This window comes from Apteryx rowi, unplaced genomic scaffold (genome assembly GCF_003343035.1).
Source record: "Apteryx rowi isolate R43461 unplaced genomic scaffold, aptRow1 scaffold_111, whole genome shotgun sequence".
NCBI classification, from domain to species: Eukaryota; Metazoa; Chordata; class Aves; order Apterygiformes; family Apterygidae; genus Apteryx; species Apteryx rowi.
The window spans coordinates 135,770-150,232 of NW_020447320.1; the positions used below are offsets into that span (position 1 = coordinate 135,770).

A 14,463-nucleotide genomic window follows, 5' to 3' on the forward strand; every position below is an offset into this window, starting at 1 on the left:
TTGGAAGACATTATGATTAATTTTGTACTTGGGTTTCCAGATGTTGGATTTCATCCCAAGTTTTAAAGACCTCTAATGTTTAACAGGATATGTGCTGAGTATAGTCTTTAACAGAGTTTTCTTTCATAACTCTAGGATCTATGAAAAAAGGTAATTCGGATTCGAAGCTGAATCTACAGCCTTCTAGGAACAAAAGCCCTTAGGTGTGCAAGTTTGGACTGGAGCCATATCTGTTTAGGAAGACTATGGATGGGCACCAGCTCTCTCAGCTGAACTGCTTCAGTGCTGTCCTCCTTGTGCTGCTCTGGACTGGCAGTTCCCGTGCCCAGAAAGACTGCACCGGCGCAGAGTGCCAGCCCCTGGAGAACTGCATTGAAGAAGTGCTGGAGCCGGGGGCGTGCTGTGCCACATGTCTGCAGCATGGCTGTATGTGTGAGGGCTACCAGTACTACGACTGTGTCAACGTGGGCTTTATCAATGGCAAGGTACCCGAAGGACAGTCTTACTTCGTGGACTTCGGAAGCACTGAGTGTTCGTGCCCCAAGGGAGGAGGCAAGATCAGCTGCCAGTTCATGCTGTGCCCAGAGCTGCCCCCAAACTGCATAGATGCCGTGGTGCCAGCTGACGGCTGCCCGCAGTGTGGAAGGATAGGTTGCCTCCATGAAGGTCAGAAGTACGTAGCAGGCCACACGTTCCACATGCCTCCATGTAAGGTTTGCCACTGTCCAAACGCTGGTGGGGAACTGATGTGCTACCAGCTTCCAGACTGCAATACGTTTGCCTTAAACACTGCAAGTCCCATAGATGCTGAAGAGAATGAACCAGACAGACACTACGATGACCCGTACAGCTATGACCAGGAGGCACCAGAAGGAGACAACACGCAGGTGGAGTCTCCAAAAAAGTACAGGAGCTATTCGTCCCATCTAGAGCAAGAGAGCATCAGCCAAGAGCAAAGCGAGGATTACGACTACCTGCCAGCCAGCATTGCTCCTTCATCTGTGGCTCAGGCTGATTCATACACTGAGGAAACTGCGGCAACGCTCACCACGCCAACACCTAAGCTCCTCTCTGAAGTTAGCAATGCCACAGAAAGAAGTGAGCGGAAGAGGGTGCCCCGCACTACTGCAGCATCCCCTGAGCAAGTGACAAATAAGGAAGCCCCAGTAACTACCAGTGCTCCTCAGGAGCACACCACACCTCCCCCTGGGACACCCAAGCACTCGGGAGAGCTGGAGAGGAGACCAAAGGGGAAGCAAAGGGACAAAGAGAGGAATGAACAAGAAAGAGCCCTCCACTCCAAAACCAAAAAGCACGCACGGAAAGAAGACCCTGGGAACAGCATGCATCTAGGCTTGAAAGAGGTGAATTTAACAGAGCCAAGTTGGTCAAAATCTGCCCGTGAAACACACGAAGGAAATGCTTTCCCTAAGGTAAAGTTCAGTGCAACAACCTCTCCCCCTGTTGCTCTGAAGGAAGACCACAGTCAGTCATCCCAAAAGCAGTCACAGACGCTTTTTCGTTACCATCCCGAGGAAGATGGGGACCCCAACTCCATCCATGCTGCTCCCAGGTTACCAGAAGGTAAGGCCTCTTTCCGGTGTAGATGTCTTGATAACATTCATTCATAATAATGTTGGTACAGATCCATGGCTCTTCTCTTCTTACTGCTCCACGTAGGCTTGAAATCAAACAAACCTCCAGTTACCTTCTTTCTCCTTTTTCAGCAGCAGACATTTATTGCTTTGTGTTTCATTTGACAAGATACCATTTAACTATTGCCTATCTTTCTTTGATTTCTTAGACTGCAGGCAGTGTTTTCTGGTGTTTTAACTTAGTTTCAGATGATGAATTGTTAAAATCTGATCTTTTTCTTCCTTTGCTTCCTCCTCTTCATCTTACTATGCAGAAAAGGAGATTGATTTAATTAGTTATCTGCTTGGATCCTCTGGTTACCAACTGAATGTAATTGTACTTGTAACTTTTGCCTTTATTGGGTGAGGAGGTGAAAACGTTGTGCTTCTAAAAGACAATGTGGATTCTGCAAAAATATTTATCCTATGGCTGAAATGCTGCCTAAGCCCACTAGTTCAATAGCTTGATAGATATGTTGAAATACCACTGGGGACTTGTAGGGAGAAAAAGTACTGCCTCTTGCTTTGTATTTTTTGGGGGCTGGAAGTTTATGATCTTTATCAACAAGCATGGCAAGTGTACATATTTCTTCTCTGCCTCTGGATTCCTCCTGACATCTGCGGTAAATGTTGATTATAAGCTTTATGTAGTGCTCATTACAGTAATGAATGCAAACTTCATCGCTATAAATTAGCACATATACAGCTCATATTTCCAGTTCGTCTTTCATCAAATCAAGAGTAATATCTCCTTCTTTAAGATGTGGCACAAAATGTTCTCGTGAGATTCAGATGTATAATACTTGCAGTATGAGTAGAGAATACTGATTACTCCCTAGACAGTGACATTTCTTCCTGTGTTATCTAGGTAGCCCTTATGCAGCTTGAGCTATCTAGTCCATCTACTCAAGAAATTTAAGGGAGATAGGAAGAGGGTAGATTAGGAGAAGAAGGAGCTGAGCCTTGACACAAAGAGCGTTTCATGACTGTATCCCAAATAAAAGGTGTATGAGATCCCTGAATAGAGGTTGTAGCCTTTCTCCTTTTCCTGCACACTTCTGTATGTTTTTATTGTAAATGTTGACTTTGCAGGTGGTGATAGCAGCCATAATCTGAGTCAGGCCTTGATTTCTCAAATCACTGAAACGATATTCTGAAGACCAGCCTTACCCAAAGAATGTCATTGCAGTAGTGTGCCAGGCTGCCTCCTGGAAAGTAGTGTTAACGCATCAAAATGAGAAAATGTTACATGAGTGCACATACCAATTGCAGAGGGATGCCATTAGAAGATGTAGACTTTCAGAAGTGATTTGACAGATAGTTTATGTGCTCCAGGTGTTTCCACCATGCTACCTTCTCTTCATAGGTGCCTGTTTTATTTTACTTCTAGTTCTTTTTGTTATATGAAAGACAAACATAATAGAGGTGACTGGCTGACTATGCAGGGGGAGGAGTAAAACAGATTGTCTAGTGTTCTAATTTGTGTAACCTGAATATGGTCTGTTCATATGAATAACATCCTCATTGTCTTTGTGCAAATGCAAGTGGCAAGAAGCATCTGCCTGCATGGGGCACTGACTTCACCTTTAGTCATATTTTACACTGCTCCATTTTACCGTGGGGTTTAAGTTTAAAGCACTTTCCTTAAATTTGATTCAGCCTACCAAAAAATCTGATCTGAGCTGTGCATCAAGGCTGTGTGTTATACTTGGAGCTGAGTCAGGTTAATAAGCAATAATCTGTTTTCTGATATAACTTAAAAAAAACTCTTTAAAACTAATTAAAATTGTTCTTTTTTTGCTCAAAAAGGAGAGATGGGTGCAACATCCTGAAATTTTCTTATAGGGGCTCTAAGAAAGCCTATTGGGGTGAAAGTGTTTGGCAGCAGAGCTAACTGCTACATCTGGAGTCTCCTCAGCATACGTCCAGTCTGTGAGCCCGGCTCAGGAACTGCTTGGCTGATGCAGGACTAGTCAGGGTCTGGATTAGGTTGGGATGCCTGTTGGACAAGAGCAAAAGTGATGGATATCATGCCTGGCACGAATTGTCTGGCCTGGAGAAACAGGCTTGGAAGTCCCTGGGTGCCTTTTTTGCCTTAACTGATATATATTTTCCCCCCTCTAATTACTATAGAAGAAGAAATGAAAATAAGCAGCTCTTGGGAGCGCAGCCCTCTCCGCTTAATTGTAGGTGATGCAACTCTGACGTTGCTGGTGCTGTGCTTGGCCCAAGGAGCTGCTGCACGTCCGGGGAGCAAAAGCCGGTGTCCTCCCGCCACGTTAATCATGCCGCGGCCGTTCCCTGAGCTGGGGCCAGGCCAGGCCGCCTGTGCCAGCTGCGTCTGGTCCGCATTTCCCCATGGTAATAGGTGGTGTTAGCAGATTTTTACAGACATCATAAAAGAACTACAGAACCTTTCCAAAAATTAGGAATCTCTCTTGATATGGCTAATGCCTGGGGACTGCTGTATTTTTTTTGTTGTTTTTCTGTTGTTGTTTTTTTTAATTGATGTGGTTGTGACTCATGTGAGTAGATCCATATGTTTCAAGTAATAAAACACACATCTTCTGTCTCTTTGGTGACTCCTCAGCTAGTGATAAAGGGAAGGGATAGTGAAGACATTACTCAGGCTTGAAAAAGAAATTAATTTTGCCTGAAGGTATAGAATGGAAACATAAATTTTGTAGGTATATTTCTAACTGTAAAATGGCATAATCAAACCAAATAATGTCTTGTCTCCTCTCGATAATCAGCAGCATTGTGTGAGCTGCCTCAGTCCCATCACCTCTAACACCTGTGAGACCATTTAGCTGGTTCTGGGTACAGCCGCTGCTGTAGTGGCTGGCGCCCAGTAAGGTGGTGCCACAACTCTTCCAGCAGTGCTTGCCTTGGAGAGTGGGGCTGGGTTAGCAGGGCTGCCTTTTTTTTTTTTTTTTTTTTTTTCACTTAACTGAATTTTCCTGTTGTTCTCATCTGTATGTGTACGGTGGATAGATTTTCTTTGTTTGTTTTAGGTTTTCCTTCCTGGAAACTATCGATACGGTTCTCAATGTTTCAGCTTAATTACTTTTATTTTTCTTTTTTTTTTTCTGGAAACACAAATTTATTTAGGTTTCTGAGTCACTGAGAGATACATTTTTGCAAGTACAGGGACATTCTAGACATTCTACATATTTCATTTTCTGGCGTTTCCCACCCCCCAGACTTTGGAAATGTATAGGAGGCTTCACAGAAACATTTGCTGCCACTAAAAATTTAGGGTTGAGCCTGAGATAGATGACTATTGCCATCGGCAGTAGTGGAAAGCATTTGTTCTTCCTATTAACTATATCCTGGCATCAGCATTCAGTTGTGGTTGGTTCCCTAATGCCTTTGGTTAAAAACTTGGCTTTGTTACTCATATTTTATGTATCCCACTCTGATTTTATATGTAGTTCAGTTTTTGCCTCCTGAGTCTCTGCAGCCTTGTATGCGATCTGGTGGCCGAAACGGTTCGGCATGCTTCGGTGATGAGAAAAGGTTAATTTTGTGTTCTGACGCTCGTTCTCCCTTTGCGCGCGGCTCTCCGGCTGCCTTCCAGCGCGGCCCTGTGGGGCCGGCGCGCGAAGTCTCCCTCCTCCCGCCGCGCGGCCGGGCCCGGGGAGCGGCGCGGCTCCATGCACGAAGCCTCCCTGCTCCTGCTGCGCGGCCGGGCCTGGGGAGCGGTGCCGCCACCTGTGTGAAGCCTCCCTGCTCCCGCTGCGCGGCCGGGCCCGGGGAGCGGCATGACCCCCCGCGCGAAGCCTCCCTCCTCCCGCCGCGTGGCCGGGCCCGGGGAGCGGCATGACCCCCCGCGCGAAGCCTCCCTGCTCCTGCCGCGCGGCCGGGCCCGGGGAGCGGTGCGGCTCCGTGCGCAAAGCCTCCCTGCTCCTGCCATGCGGCCGGGCCCAGGGAGCGGCACCACCGCCCGCGCGAAGCCTCCCTACTCCCGCTGCGCGGCCAGGCCCGGGGAGCAGCACCACCGCCCGTACGAAGCCTCCCTGCTCCCGCCACGCGGCCGGGCCCGGGGAGCGGTGCCGCCGCCTGTGCGAAGCCTCCCTGCTCCCACTGCGCGGCCGGGCCCGGGGAGCGGCGCGGCTCCCCGTGTGAAGCCTTCCTCCTCCTGCCGGGCCCGGAGAGCGGTGTGATCCCCCGCGTGAAGCCTCCCTCCTCCCGCCGCACGGCCGGGCCTGGGGAGCGGTGTGGCCACCCGCGTGAAGCCTCCCTCCTCTCGCTGTGCGGCTGGGCCCAGGGGGCGGCGCGGCTCCCTGCGCGAAGCCTCCCTGCTCCCGCTGCGCAGCCAGGCCCGGGGAGCGGCGCGGCTGCCCGCAAGGCCCCTGCGAGCCTGCCTGGGGACCTCTGCTAGCTGCAGGCAGAAAGCAGAGGAAACGGCTCTGTGCATAAAAGCTGCAGTTATGGCTAGGCACAAACGCATTAAACACAATCTAATATTCCGCTGCGTTTTGTGGCAGCCAGCTAAGATGAGCTCCTTAGCAGCCTCTCCGCCGGCTCCAGCGAACGGCCGCTGGGGTCCGGGGCGCCTGGCGCTCGGGCCGTCCCCAGCGGTCCTGTGCCGCAGGCTGCCCGGCGGGCCGTTGATGGACGCTTCCCACCGCCCCGTCCCCGCGCGGGCAGGATGAGCGTCCCCGTGTTGGCCTGGTCCCTCTGGAGGGAGGAGGTTTCCCGCAGGCCCCCGTGCCAGGGTCTCCCGCCCCGGTGCTGTGGTGGTGGAGGAAAGGGGCGGGCTGCCAAAAACGGTTGTAAACTGGCGGCTTTGGGGAATTGGTTTGTCTGCGCAGCGGGAAGCGCGGCGCCGGGAGCTCGGCGAACGGCTCCTGCTGCTGCTGCTGCTGCTGCTGCTCGGGGGCTCCCGCCGTCTCGTGCCACGGCCCAGCCCTCAGCACGCTCTGCTGCGGAAACAGGTCGGTGCGCACGCGGTGCGCGAGTGTGCCGGTAAGGGATCCTGAGTGTAGTCTAAAGAGAAGCTTTCTTCAGTGACGTATAGAGCTATTGAAGTTTCCATAGCAAATGCTAATTAGTCCATTCCTAAAGGAACAGTGAGTCTGAAGTAGAAGTAATTACTCGCTAAGAAAGTGTAAATTAATTACTTTTACCAGGGGAAGGGATGAGATTGACGGAGACAGTTTCCTTTATGCAGTCTCTTCCAAACATTGATCTAGTCCTGTCCCTTACTGCAGGAGCAAGCAGCAGAGGGAGTTTTAATTTCTATTTCTTCATCTTAAAAAAAAAGTCTTGAACAGCAGAGGGATGAATAAAACATCTTTAAAGATTTTACTGTCAGGTTTTATTACTATTTTCCCACTTGTTTCCATTTCCCTATGCTCTGCCAGGAGATGCTCTTTCTTGGATAAATGTAATTCAGGTAGCAAACAGCCTCGTTGCGGACGTTTTATGATTTGCTTTCTTGTTTTGGCAGACGGAATAGCAATTTGCGTCCAGCTGAAACCATTGTGCTACAGAATGCAGGTATTTTTCCACTTAAAAAATAATCATCGCTACTTGTGAATGAGTTTATCATGGTCTTTTTCAGAGATAAGGATAAGTGCTCTCCACCTGAAGTAAATTGCAGCAAGTAAATATTTGTGAGGTGAGATCAGTGGATGGGGAAATGGCAGTTATTGCGTATGAATCCTGATCAGGTAGGACGTGCTAGGAGGCTCTCTGTGTAACTTTTAAGGATGTAGCTGAGATTTTAACCATCCCCTCTGCTGCATGTTTGCTGAGATATTAAGACTGACAAAGAAACATGACCTTGAATTTCCTATCTGAGGTAGAAGAGGCAGAAAGAGGTCCCATTAAGCAGAAGCTACGGTGAAGGTTTCTTAGACTTTCCCCGGACATATAGGCCTTTCACCCCTGCTGTTGCCATCCATAAAATGAAACAGAGATGAGAAAATGTGGTAGGCAGTGCCTCAGAAATATCCTATTGTAATTACTTGTATTTTGTGTTATTAAGTGAAGTGTTCTTTCCCATTTACTTGAATGACCTCAGGCTTACTCCAATGTTGTCTACTGAGGCAGAGTTGTCTGTGTGACAGGAAGAAATCAGGATTGAGCCCTCAAGCTAGGAGAAGAGAGGAATAAAAATAAACCCCATGGGAGACTGGAGGGGAAAGAAAAGTCTGGACCAGCGGGCGCGAATGAGAATACATGACAGTCCCAGGTGACACCCTGCAGTTGTCTCTTTGATAGTTAAAGTTTTGCAATAAGTAAGTTGTTGGAGGAAAATAGCATGAATGGGTGTATGAGACTGAGATGCAAGGACAGTTAAATGAATTGCTTGGCAGAAATCAGCTGCCTCCTCCTAGCTCAGGTCTTGATCTGTGAGGTTTTCTCAGGGCGCTTGATCCCACTGCTGCAGGTCAGACCCCTGCTGCCAGCTTTCCAGCTGGCGGGTTTGCAGCATGCCTTCAAAGCCGTGCGCTCCACATTTGGGACATCGCTCTTGGTAAGGATCCACCTAACGAGCCCTCGTCAGGCCCGGCTTTGCTCCCTTCACCGTGGGCTGTACCTTTTCCTCTCTCTGGTAGAGTGCAGAGGCCATTAGTGGCACCCGAGTGTCATGCTTATGGTGCTCTTCTGGTCCTCAACCAGCCATGGCACAGAGTATTTTAGAGGGGTCGCTGCATATCAGACCAGGATCTTGTGATCTTTAGGTGGAGAAAATAATTTAGAGGATTTTTTTCTTAAAGCCGTGAGGGTCTGTCAAGTGGTGAATGCACTAGCTTGGCATGCAGAATACTGAGTTTTGGCAGTTATGCACCGAGTTTTGGCAAACTCCATGCTCTGCCAAAAACTGGCTGTATAACCTGTCTTAGTTAGATGCATGCAGGTGTGTGGTTTGTTTTGTTTTGTTTTTCTAAAAAACCTAAGCAACTTGGAGAAATCCTCACATCTCAAGGCCTTTTCTTTCTAAGCCCCAGAACATAGAGGTGTTTGAGAACATGCGTCTCTGTCTCCTTGTGCTACCTGTAAAATGGAGGTAACAGCTCCTCGCTTCAGCGTGATCTCACAGCTCGGCTGTGAGTTGCTGGGGACCCTGGAAGGAAGACAGATGCACAGTACAAGGTGGGACTAACGTGCTGTGCCTTCCTTCAGATCTTGGCAGTCTTACCTTCAACAAATACACTTGCAAGAGCAGGGTCGTCATCTTAGCGTCTAGTGCGAGGGTGCGGTGCAGGCAGATTTCTTATCCGCTGAGGTGGATGTGCATTTTGTACAGCGAATCCTTTCCGCTGCAGCACAAGCAGTATTACTCACGAGTTGGCTGGAGCGTCTTTTTGTAAGGAAATGCACAGTGGTAAGCGTTGGCACCAAGGGGACCTGCAGAGAATGTTTTGAGGCAAAGTGAAACAGGATGAAACATTCGCGCCTGGCCGGGAGCGGAGCGGCAGCAACGTGTTGTCTCCCGTCCCGGGGCGGGAGAGCGCAGCCCCTCAGCCTGCTGCCGCTGCCGCCTGCGCCGTGGAGAGACGAGGTCTCTGCGGGCCGGGTTTCCCACAGCGTCCGGGGATACAGCCTGGGATTTTCAGACATCCTTAATTTCGTGGGATCCTGCGTACCAGGAGGGTTTGTTTAAATTCCATGTGTTGAAATAACAAATTCAACTGAAGTTGAGAATCTAACCTGTGGTGGACTGTTAAAAACCCCCAGGCATCGAAGCACTTTGGGAATCCATTCTGTGCACCCATTTTGTAGAGGTAAACATGCTCTTTTGCAAAAAGTGTGCTTCATTCATAGTTTTCAAGAGGAACATTTGATCTTGAATCTGAAATTAAAACATGATGGAGACAAACTATGGAAATAAGACAATGTTTTTTTTGTACAAACAACTTAACCACTTGAGAAGACGAGGCTGTTGAGCTTGTTAGGTTTCTCAGGGGGGTTGCATTTGCTGCTTATTTATAGTATATATCTGAGAGAATTTTTTTGCATGCATGTCTGATACTACTTAGGAAAGCAGAATGTAAATGAGACCTCCTTGCTGTAGTGTTTGTAGTATTATAGTCAATCACTGAGGAATTAAAAGTGACCCTGAGTATAATTCCTTGTTAGAGACAGGCAAACATAAGTAGTAATTTGTGATCCAGATTTTGTGAGACAATAACCTTTTGAGCAGTTTCAAATATGTAGGCCAAATAAACTTAGCTTTCTAGCATATGCTTACTCATAAAAGGAGTTGTAATTGCATTACCGGGGGCCTCACAGAGAGCAATATCTCTTACCTCTTAGAGATTCTTAGGTAACAAGCTAGCAGTAATTGGAATTTTATAAAGATCCCCTTATATGTGAGCAGGTTTTATGTTTTACTGAGTATTCCCAGCCTGTCTGCACTGCGCCTGAGATGACCGATTCCCTTCCAAAGCCACCAGAAAATCCTAACACCAGCCCAAAGCCCTGGTGCCGCTGGCACTAAGCCAAAGACTCAGGGAAGGATGGGGGAAAAGCGATTATGTTATCGCTAGGAAGGACTGCAGGTTTTCCCCTTTGCTGCCATTGCCCGGGGAGCCGGTGCCGGCGAGCCGTGGCTCCCGGCCGGCCGTGCCTCGCGGGAGCTATCGGCGTTTGCTCTTTCGCTGCGTGCTGAGCGGCCGTGACTCCCCCGAACACAGCGCGGCGAGTGAATTTGCAAACAGCGATGCTGTGGAGCCTGTGGGTCTGCAGCCGTTCGCTGGGCAATGAAATCTGCTGGGGGTTTTGCTCCGTCACTGGATGCCCTGATGGCGACCGAGTACCTAGCGAGGTGGCAGCCAGGCACTAGCGCAGGTGCTGCATGGCGCGGCCCGGCAGCGGGGCCACGGCTGCCTCGCCGGCCCCTCCGCGACCCGCTCATGCTCGGCGCAGCTCTGAGGGTGACTCGCTGAGCCCCTGTGTACCGAGCAAGGAGCAATTCAGAAAAAACACACCGAACAGTAATTCCCTTTCCCTCATTGCTGTGTGTGCTGGTTGCTTTTCTGCTGCTTTTTTGAGCAAGAGGGATGTGGACTGTGTTCACAAGGGCTCAGAGTTGTTTGACCGCAGTTTTGAATTACCAAGTACTAAAATAAATGTTTATGGCTCCAACAATTCTGGGATTAAAATCTCTTAGCAGTATAAACAGTTGCACGAAAGGTGAGGATTTATATCGGTAACTTTTTAAAGATGTTATGAAAGTTGATGCTCTTGCAAACTGTTGCTGTGTGTGTGTATAATATGCCTCTTAAAAAAATAATGAAAATCATCAAATGCAAGTTTGCAGCCTCAATGTTACCATTCAGGTGGAATGCTATTGCTTGCGTTTCCAGTGACCCATACAGCATGAGGTACAGTGCATTTGTATACAGGGTTATTTATATGCCTTTCCATTAAGGTTATATGAACTGGGCACATGAATATGTTTGAATGATAAGTCAGGTAAGTGCTTTGGATGAGCCTTATTTTGCATGAGGTCACTATTTAGGCATTTTTTTCAAGAAGAAGAATTTGCATCTTCTCCCCTGCGCTCGTGGCCATCTGCACCCTTGCCCTCCCTGCTTTCTTTGGCTGCCGATGGACCTCATACTGGATTTTCCTCCTCCTTTTCCGTAGCACTCAAGGAGCCAACTTTTATGGGTTGGGGCAAAGCAGGCAGATAAGGAAATGTGTCCTTTGGCTTGAAGGCAGCACACGAGGGCATGCCGATAGCAGCAGGTCAGAGGCTGAGTGGCAACCCCGGCAGCCATGGTGGCTGTTGGTGGCAGCAGCCCGGCATCTGCCACCAGCGATGAGGGACCAACGCAGGGACTGCTCTGGGAGGGCTGCAGACAAGGAAGGGAGGAGAAGTGCCTCCAGCGGTGCTGGGAAGGTCAGCAGGTCACTAGAAATCAAATAAACTAAAAAGGCAAGTACAGGCTGGTCAGTGAGTGCCATTGAGAAGGGAGAGACGGGTCCCAGATGAAAAGAACCAGCATTTTCCAGGGGCATCATACGTTGCCCAAGAAATTTTAAGACAATTTTCCCCAATATATTCCAGTTTTAATATTTTGCCCAATATGCTTTTAGTGTATTGGCTGGGGTAATAAGCTCAAGAGCACTGTCTGAGGGCTACAGTCTGACCCTGAGCCATAACAGCAATCGCCCTCTCCATAAATGCCCAGCGAGCAGTAACTTCAGTCATTTTTGGTAGAGGGGAGTTGGAGTCTGACTGCAGCTGACTCATATGCAGGGAGTAAAACTGAGTAGAAAATGAATGAGCACTTGCAACAAGAACATCTGGCAGTGCTTCTTTTTCCTTTTCTTCTCACCCCTCCATTATTTATCTGTTCGTTTCTGTTAGAGTTGTGAAGTAATGTTGTATATACTACTTACTGGAATCATTTTCTCAGCACGCGTTAAAATGATTAATATTGTAGGGTTGCACATCTTATATAAAGTGAAACATCAGAAGTATTTGTTGAATTTATATTCTGATTGAGACATCTCACAGGGACTTTGGAAACAAATTATATTTTGCTGCCAGTGCTTTGTAATATAGAATTTGTTGTACTTGATGCCAAACCTGCCGTGTGCCTATAGCACATGGCAACTGCAGAAGAAATTCCAGAAAGCAGCAAAAACTTTGCTTCAATGGAGAACAGAATTCCCTGCAAAAGAAAAGCATGTCATCTTCTGCAGCTCGCTTGGCAGCAAAAATGAATGGGACCGTGTGCCTGAAATGGGTAGGTGGTTTGTTTTTTTTTTTAGGGGAGGAGAAGGTATCTGGAAGACTCTTGTTGAAACTTTTCTAGTTTGTTGTTATAAAAGGCAAGTTAATTACTGAAATCATCTTTTAAATGAAAACAGAACTTGCTATATATAATACTTATTTTCTAAATTTCTAAATTTTCTAAAGTGCTATTTTCCATTGAATAAGCAGAATGGGAAACTTTCAGCTAGTGTCTAATGATGTTTAAGGGATTTTTTTTTTTTTGATAATGATTCTGAGAAATCATAAGGTTTTAAATCAAAGTATTGAGTCAATCCTTTATCTCCTTGGTAGCCTAGAAAACCTTACACACACAGAACAGCTCTGCCAAATGCTTTGAGTAACTTGCAGGTTGATGGCCGTTTCTCCCTAACAATCAAGTAGGCCCTATTGTAATTCTTCAGATATGTCTATGTAACATCTTGTTTATGACCTATAAACAGCTGGAGATTAGTACAGTTCTCCCTCTATCCCAGGCTTCTTCCTTTGTAATTTGCACTGATTTTCACTGTCTTAGAATTGCCTTGCATGAAACTACTCGTAGTCTTCATTTCTTGGTTCAAAACCATAGCATTCTAGCCAAATGATTTGGGAAAATATTTGCTCTCAGGAACTGTTTTTCATTGAAGATAACTTACACTTAAGTAATGTCTCATGTATTAATGATAAAATTTGTAATTTTACTGGTTCTGAATCAAAGCTGAATAAAAATTATCTTAACTCATGGCACTGAAATCAAAAGAGAAACCTAGTAGACATTAGCTATGGCTAGGTTTGTATTAGGAGGTTAAATAAATGTTTAACTTCAGTTATCAGCATGGGTTGACCATAGTTGCAAACAAATTGTGGTTTTGCTTGTTTCTTTAACTAAGCAAGATTGGAGAGAAATTTGTAAAGTTTCCAAAATCTTGTATGCGGGTCTCAGAAGTTTGGGTTGTTGCATTAACTAGTGAATGTGCTTTAAATATGGTCTTGGAAAATGGGTCATTGCCTTGCTGAAGGTTTGGCCCCAGAAAGTCCTGGTTCCCCGCTGCCTGAGCTCCTTCCCTGTCCTGCTCGGCTCCGGGGGCAATTGCAGCCAGTTTGCAGCATGGCCTGACCCAGGACCCACTGAGGGCCACCCAGAAACTCTCACCAGCTTTGGCATAGGGGAAAACTACCATGTTGAGATGGAAGAGAGTTGTACTGCTGCTTTCTTTATTGTTCTTGGCAGATTCAACCAACTGGTTGAAATGAATTGAAGCTTTTGGAGTCAACCTTCCTTTGCGTCCTGTTTGCCGTGCTCTACAGAAGCGCAAAACTAGTTCAGCGTGAATAATTCGGTACCCAGAAAAATTCTGGTAAACAGCAGAGAGGAGGTCAGTTCAGGCTTCTTATTCACATTCCCATTCATGTATCAAGGTTACACAACTTAAACACTTTGGGGCTGAAACTGAGCTTGATTTACCCTCCAGTTCTGAACCCCAGGACCTGCAGCGAGCGGCAGCCTTGCAGCACGCTAGCAGAGTCCGGCCGAGCAAGCAGGACGTGCATGAGACAGCAGCATTGACTGCAAAGGTGGGACGCTTCAGCAGCACTGCTGTTTGTCTGCGCCCCTTTAAACCATGGGATCTGACCTTTATCAGGTAATATTAAAGTCCCATTTTGGTATGGTGAAGCAGCTTTATACAGTCTTGCAATCTGACCCTGATATTTCAGTGATATTGTTCACTGTTATTCAGGCTTTAAATGGAGACAGTAACATTTCTTGAAGCAAGACTTCCAAGGTTAAATCCTGTCCGGTCAATGGCATATTAACCCCATTAGTTCCAGTAAGGCACACACTCATTTCAGCTATATTACTTCCTCCTATTTTACTGTAAAATGGTAATGGGCAAGTGTTAAACATTGGAAATTCTAAAAATTAAATGGTATCTTTGTGGAAGAACTACTTACATTTCACATTGCGTAGTGCTGAACATAAAGCAGTTGGTCTCACTTTACAAGGCGTTCTTCACAGTAACAAAAATCGGATTTGTCTCTATCTATTTTTCTGTCAGACTCAAATTCTTCTCCCAGATATTACAGTTAATTTATAGTAAATGAATA

At 47.0% G+C, this 14,463-nt stretch overlaps 1 protein-coding gene across 1 annotated transcript in view; it reads left to right on the plus strand.

Annotated features, from left to right (window-relative positions):
* The first annotated feature begins 209 nt into the window (after positions 1-209).
* The window catches only part of FBLN2 (fibulin 2), a 79,528-nt gene continuing 65,274 nt past the window's right edge, over positions 210-14,463 (plus strand). Inside the window, exon 1 of the mRNA XM_026076748.1 lies at positions 210-1,584. Coding sequence (XP_025932533.1) covers positions 246-1,584 — 1,339 coding nt within the window. The 5' untranslated portion in view covers positions 210-245. The remainder of the gene's footprint in view (positions 1,585-14,463) is intronic.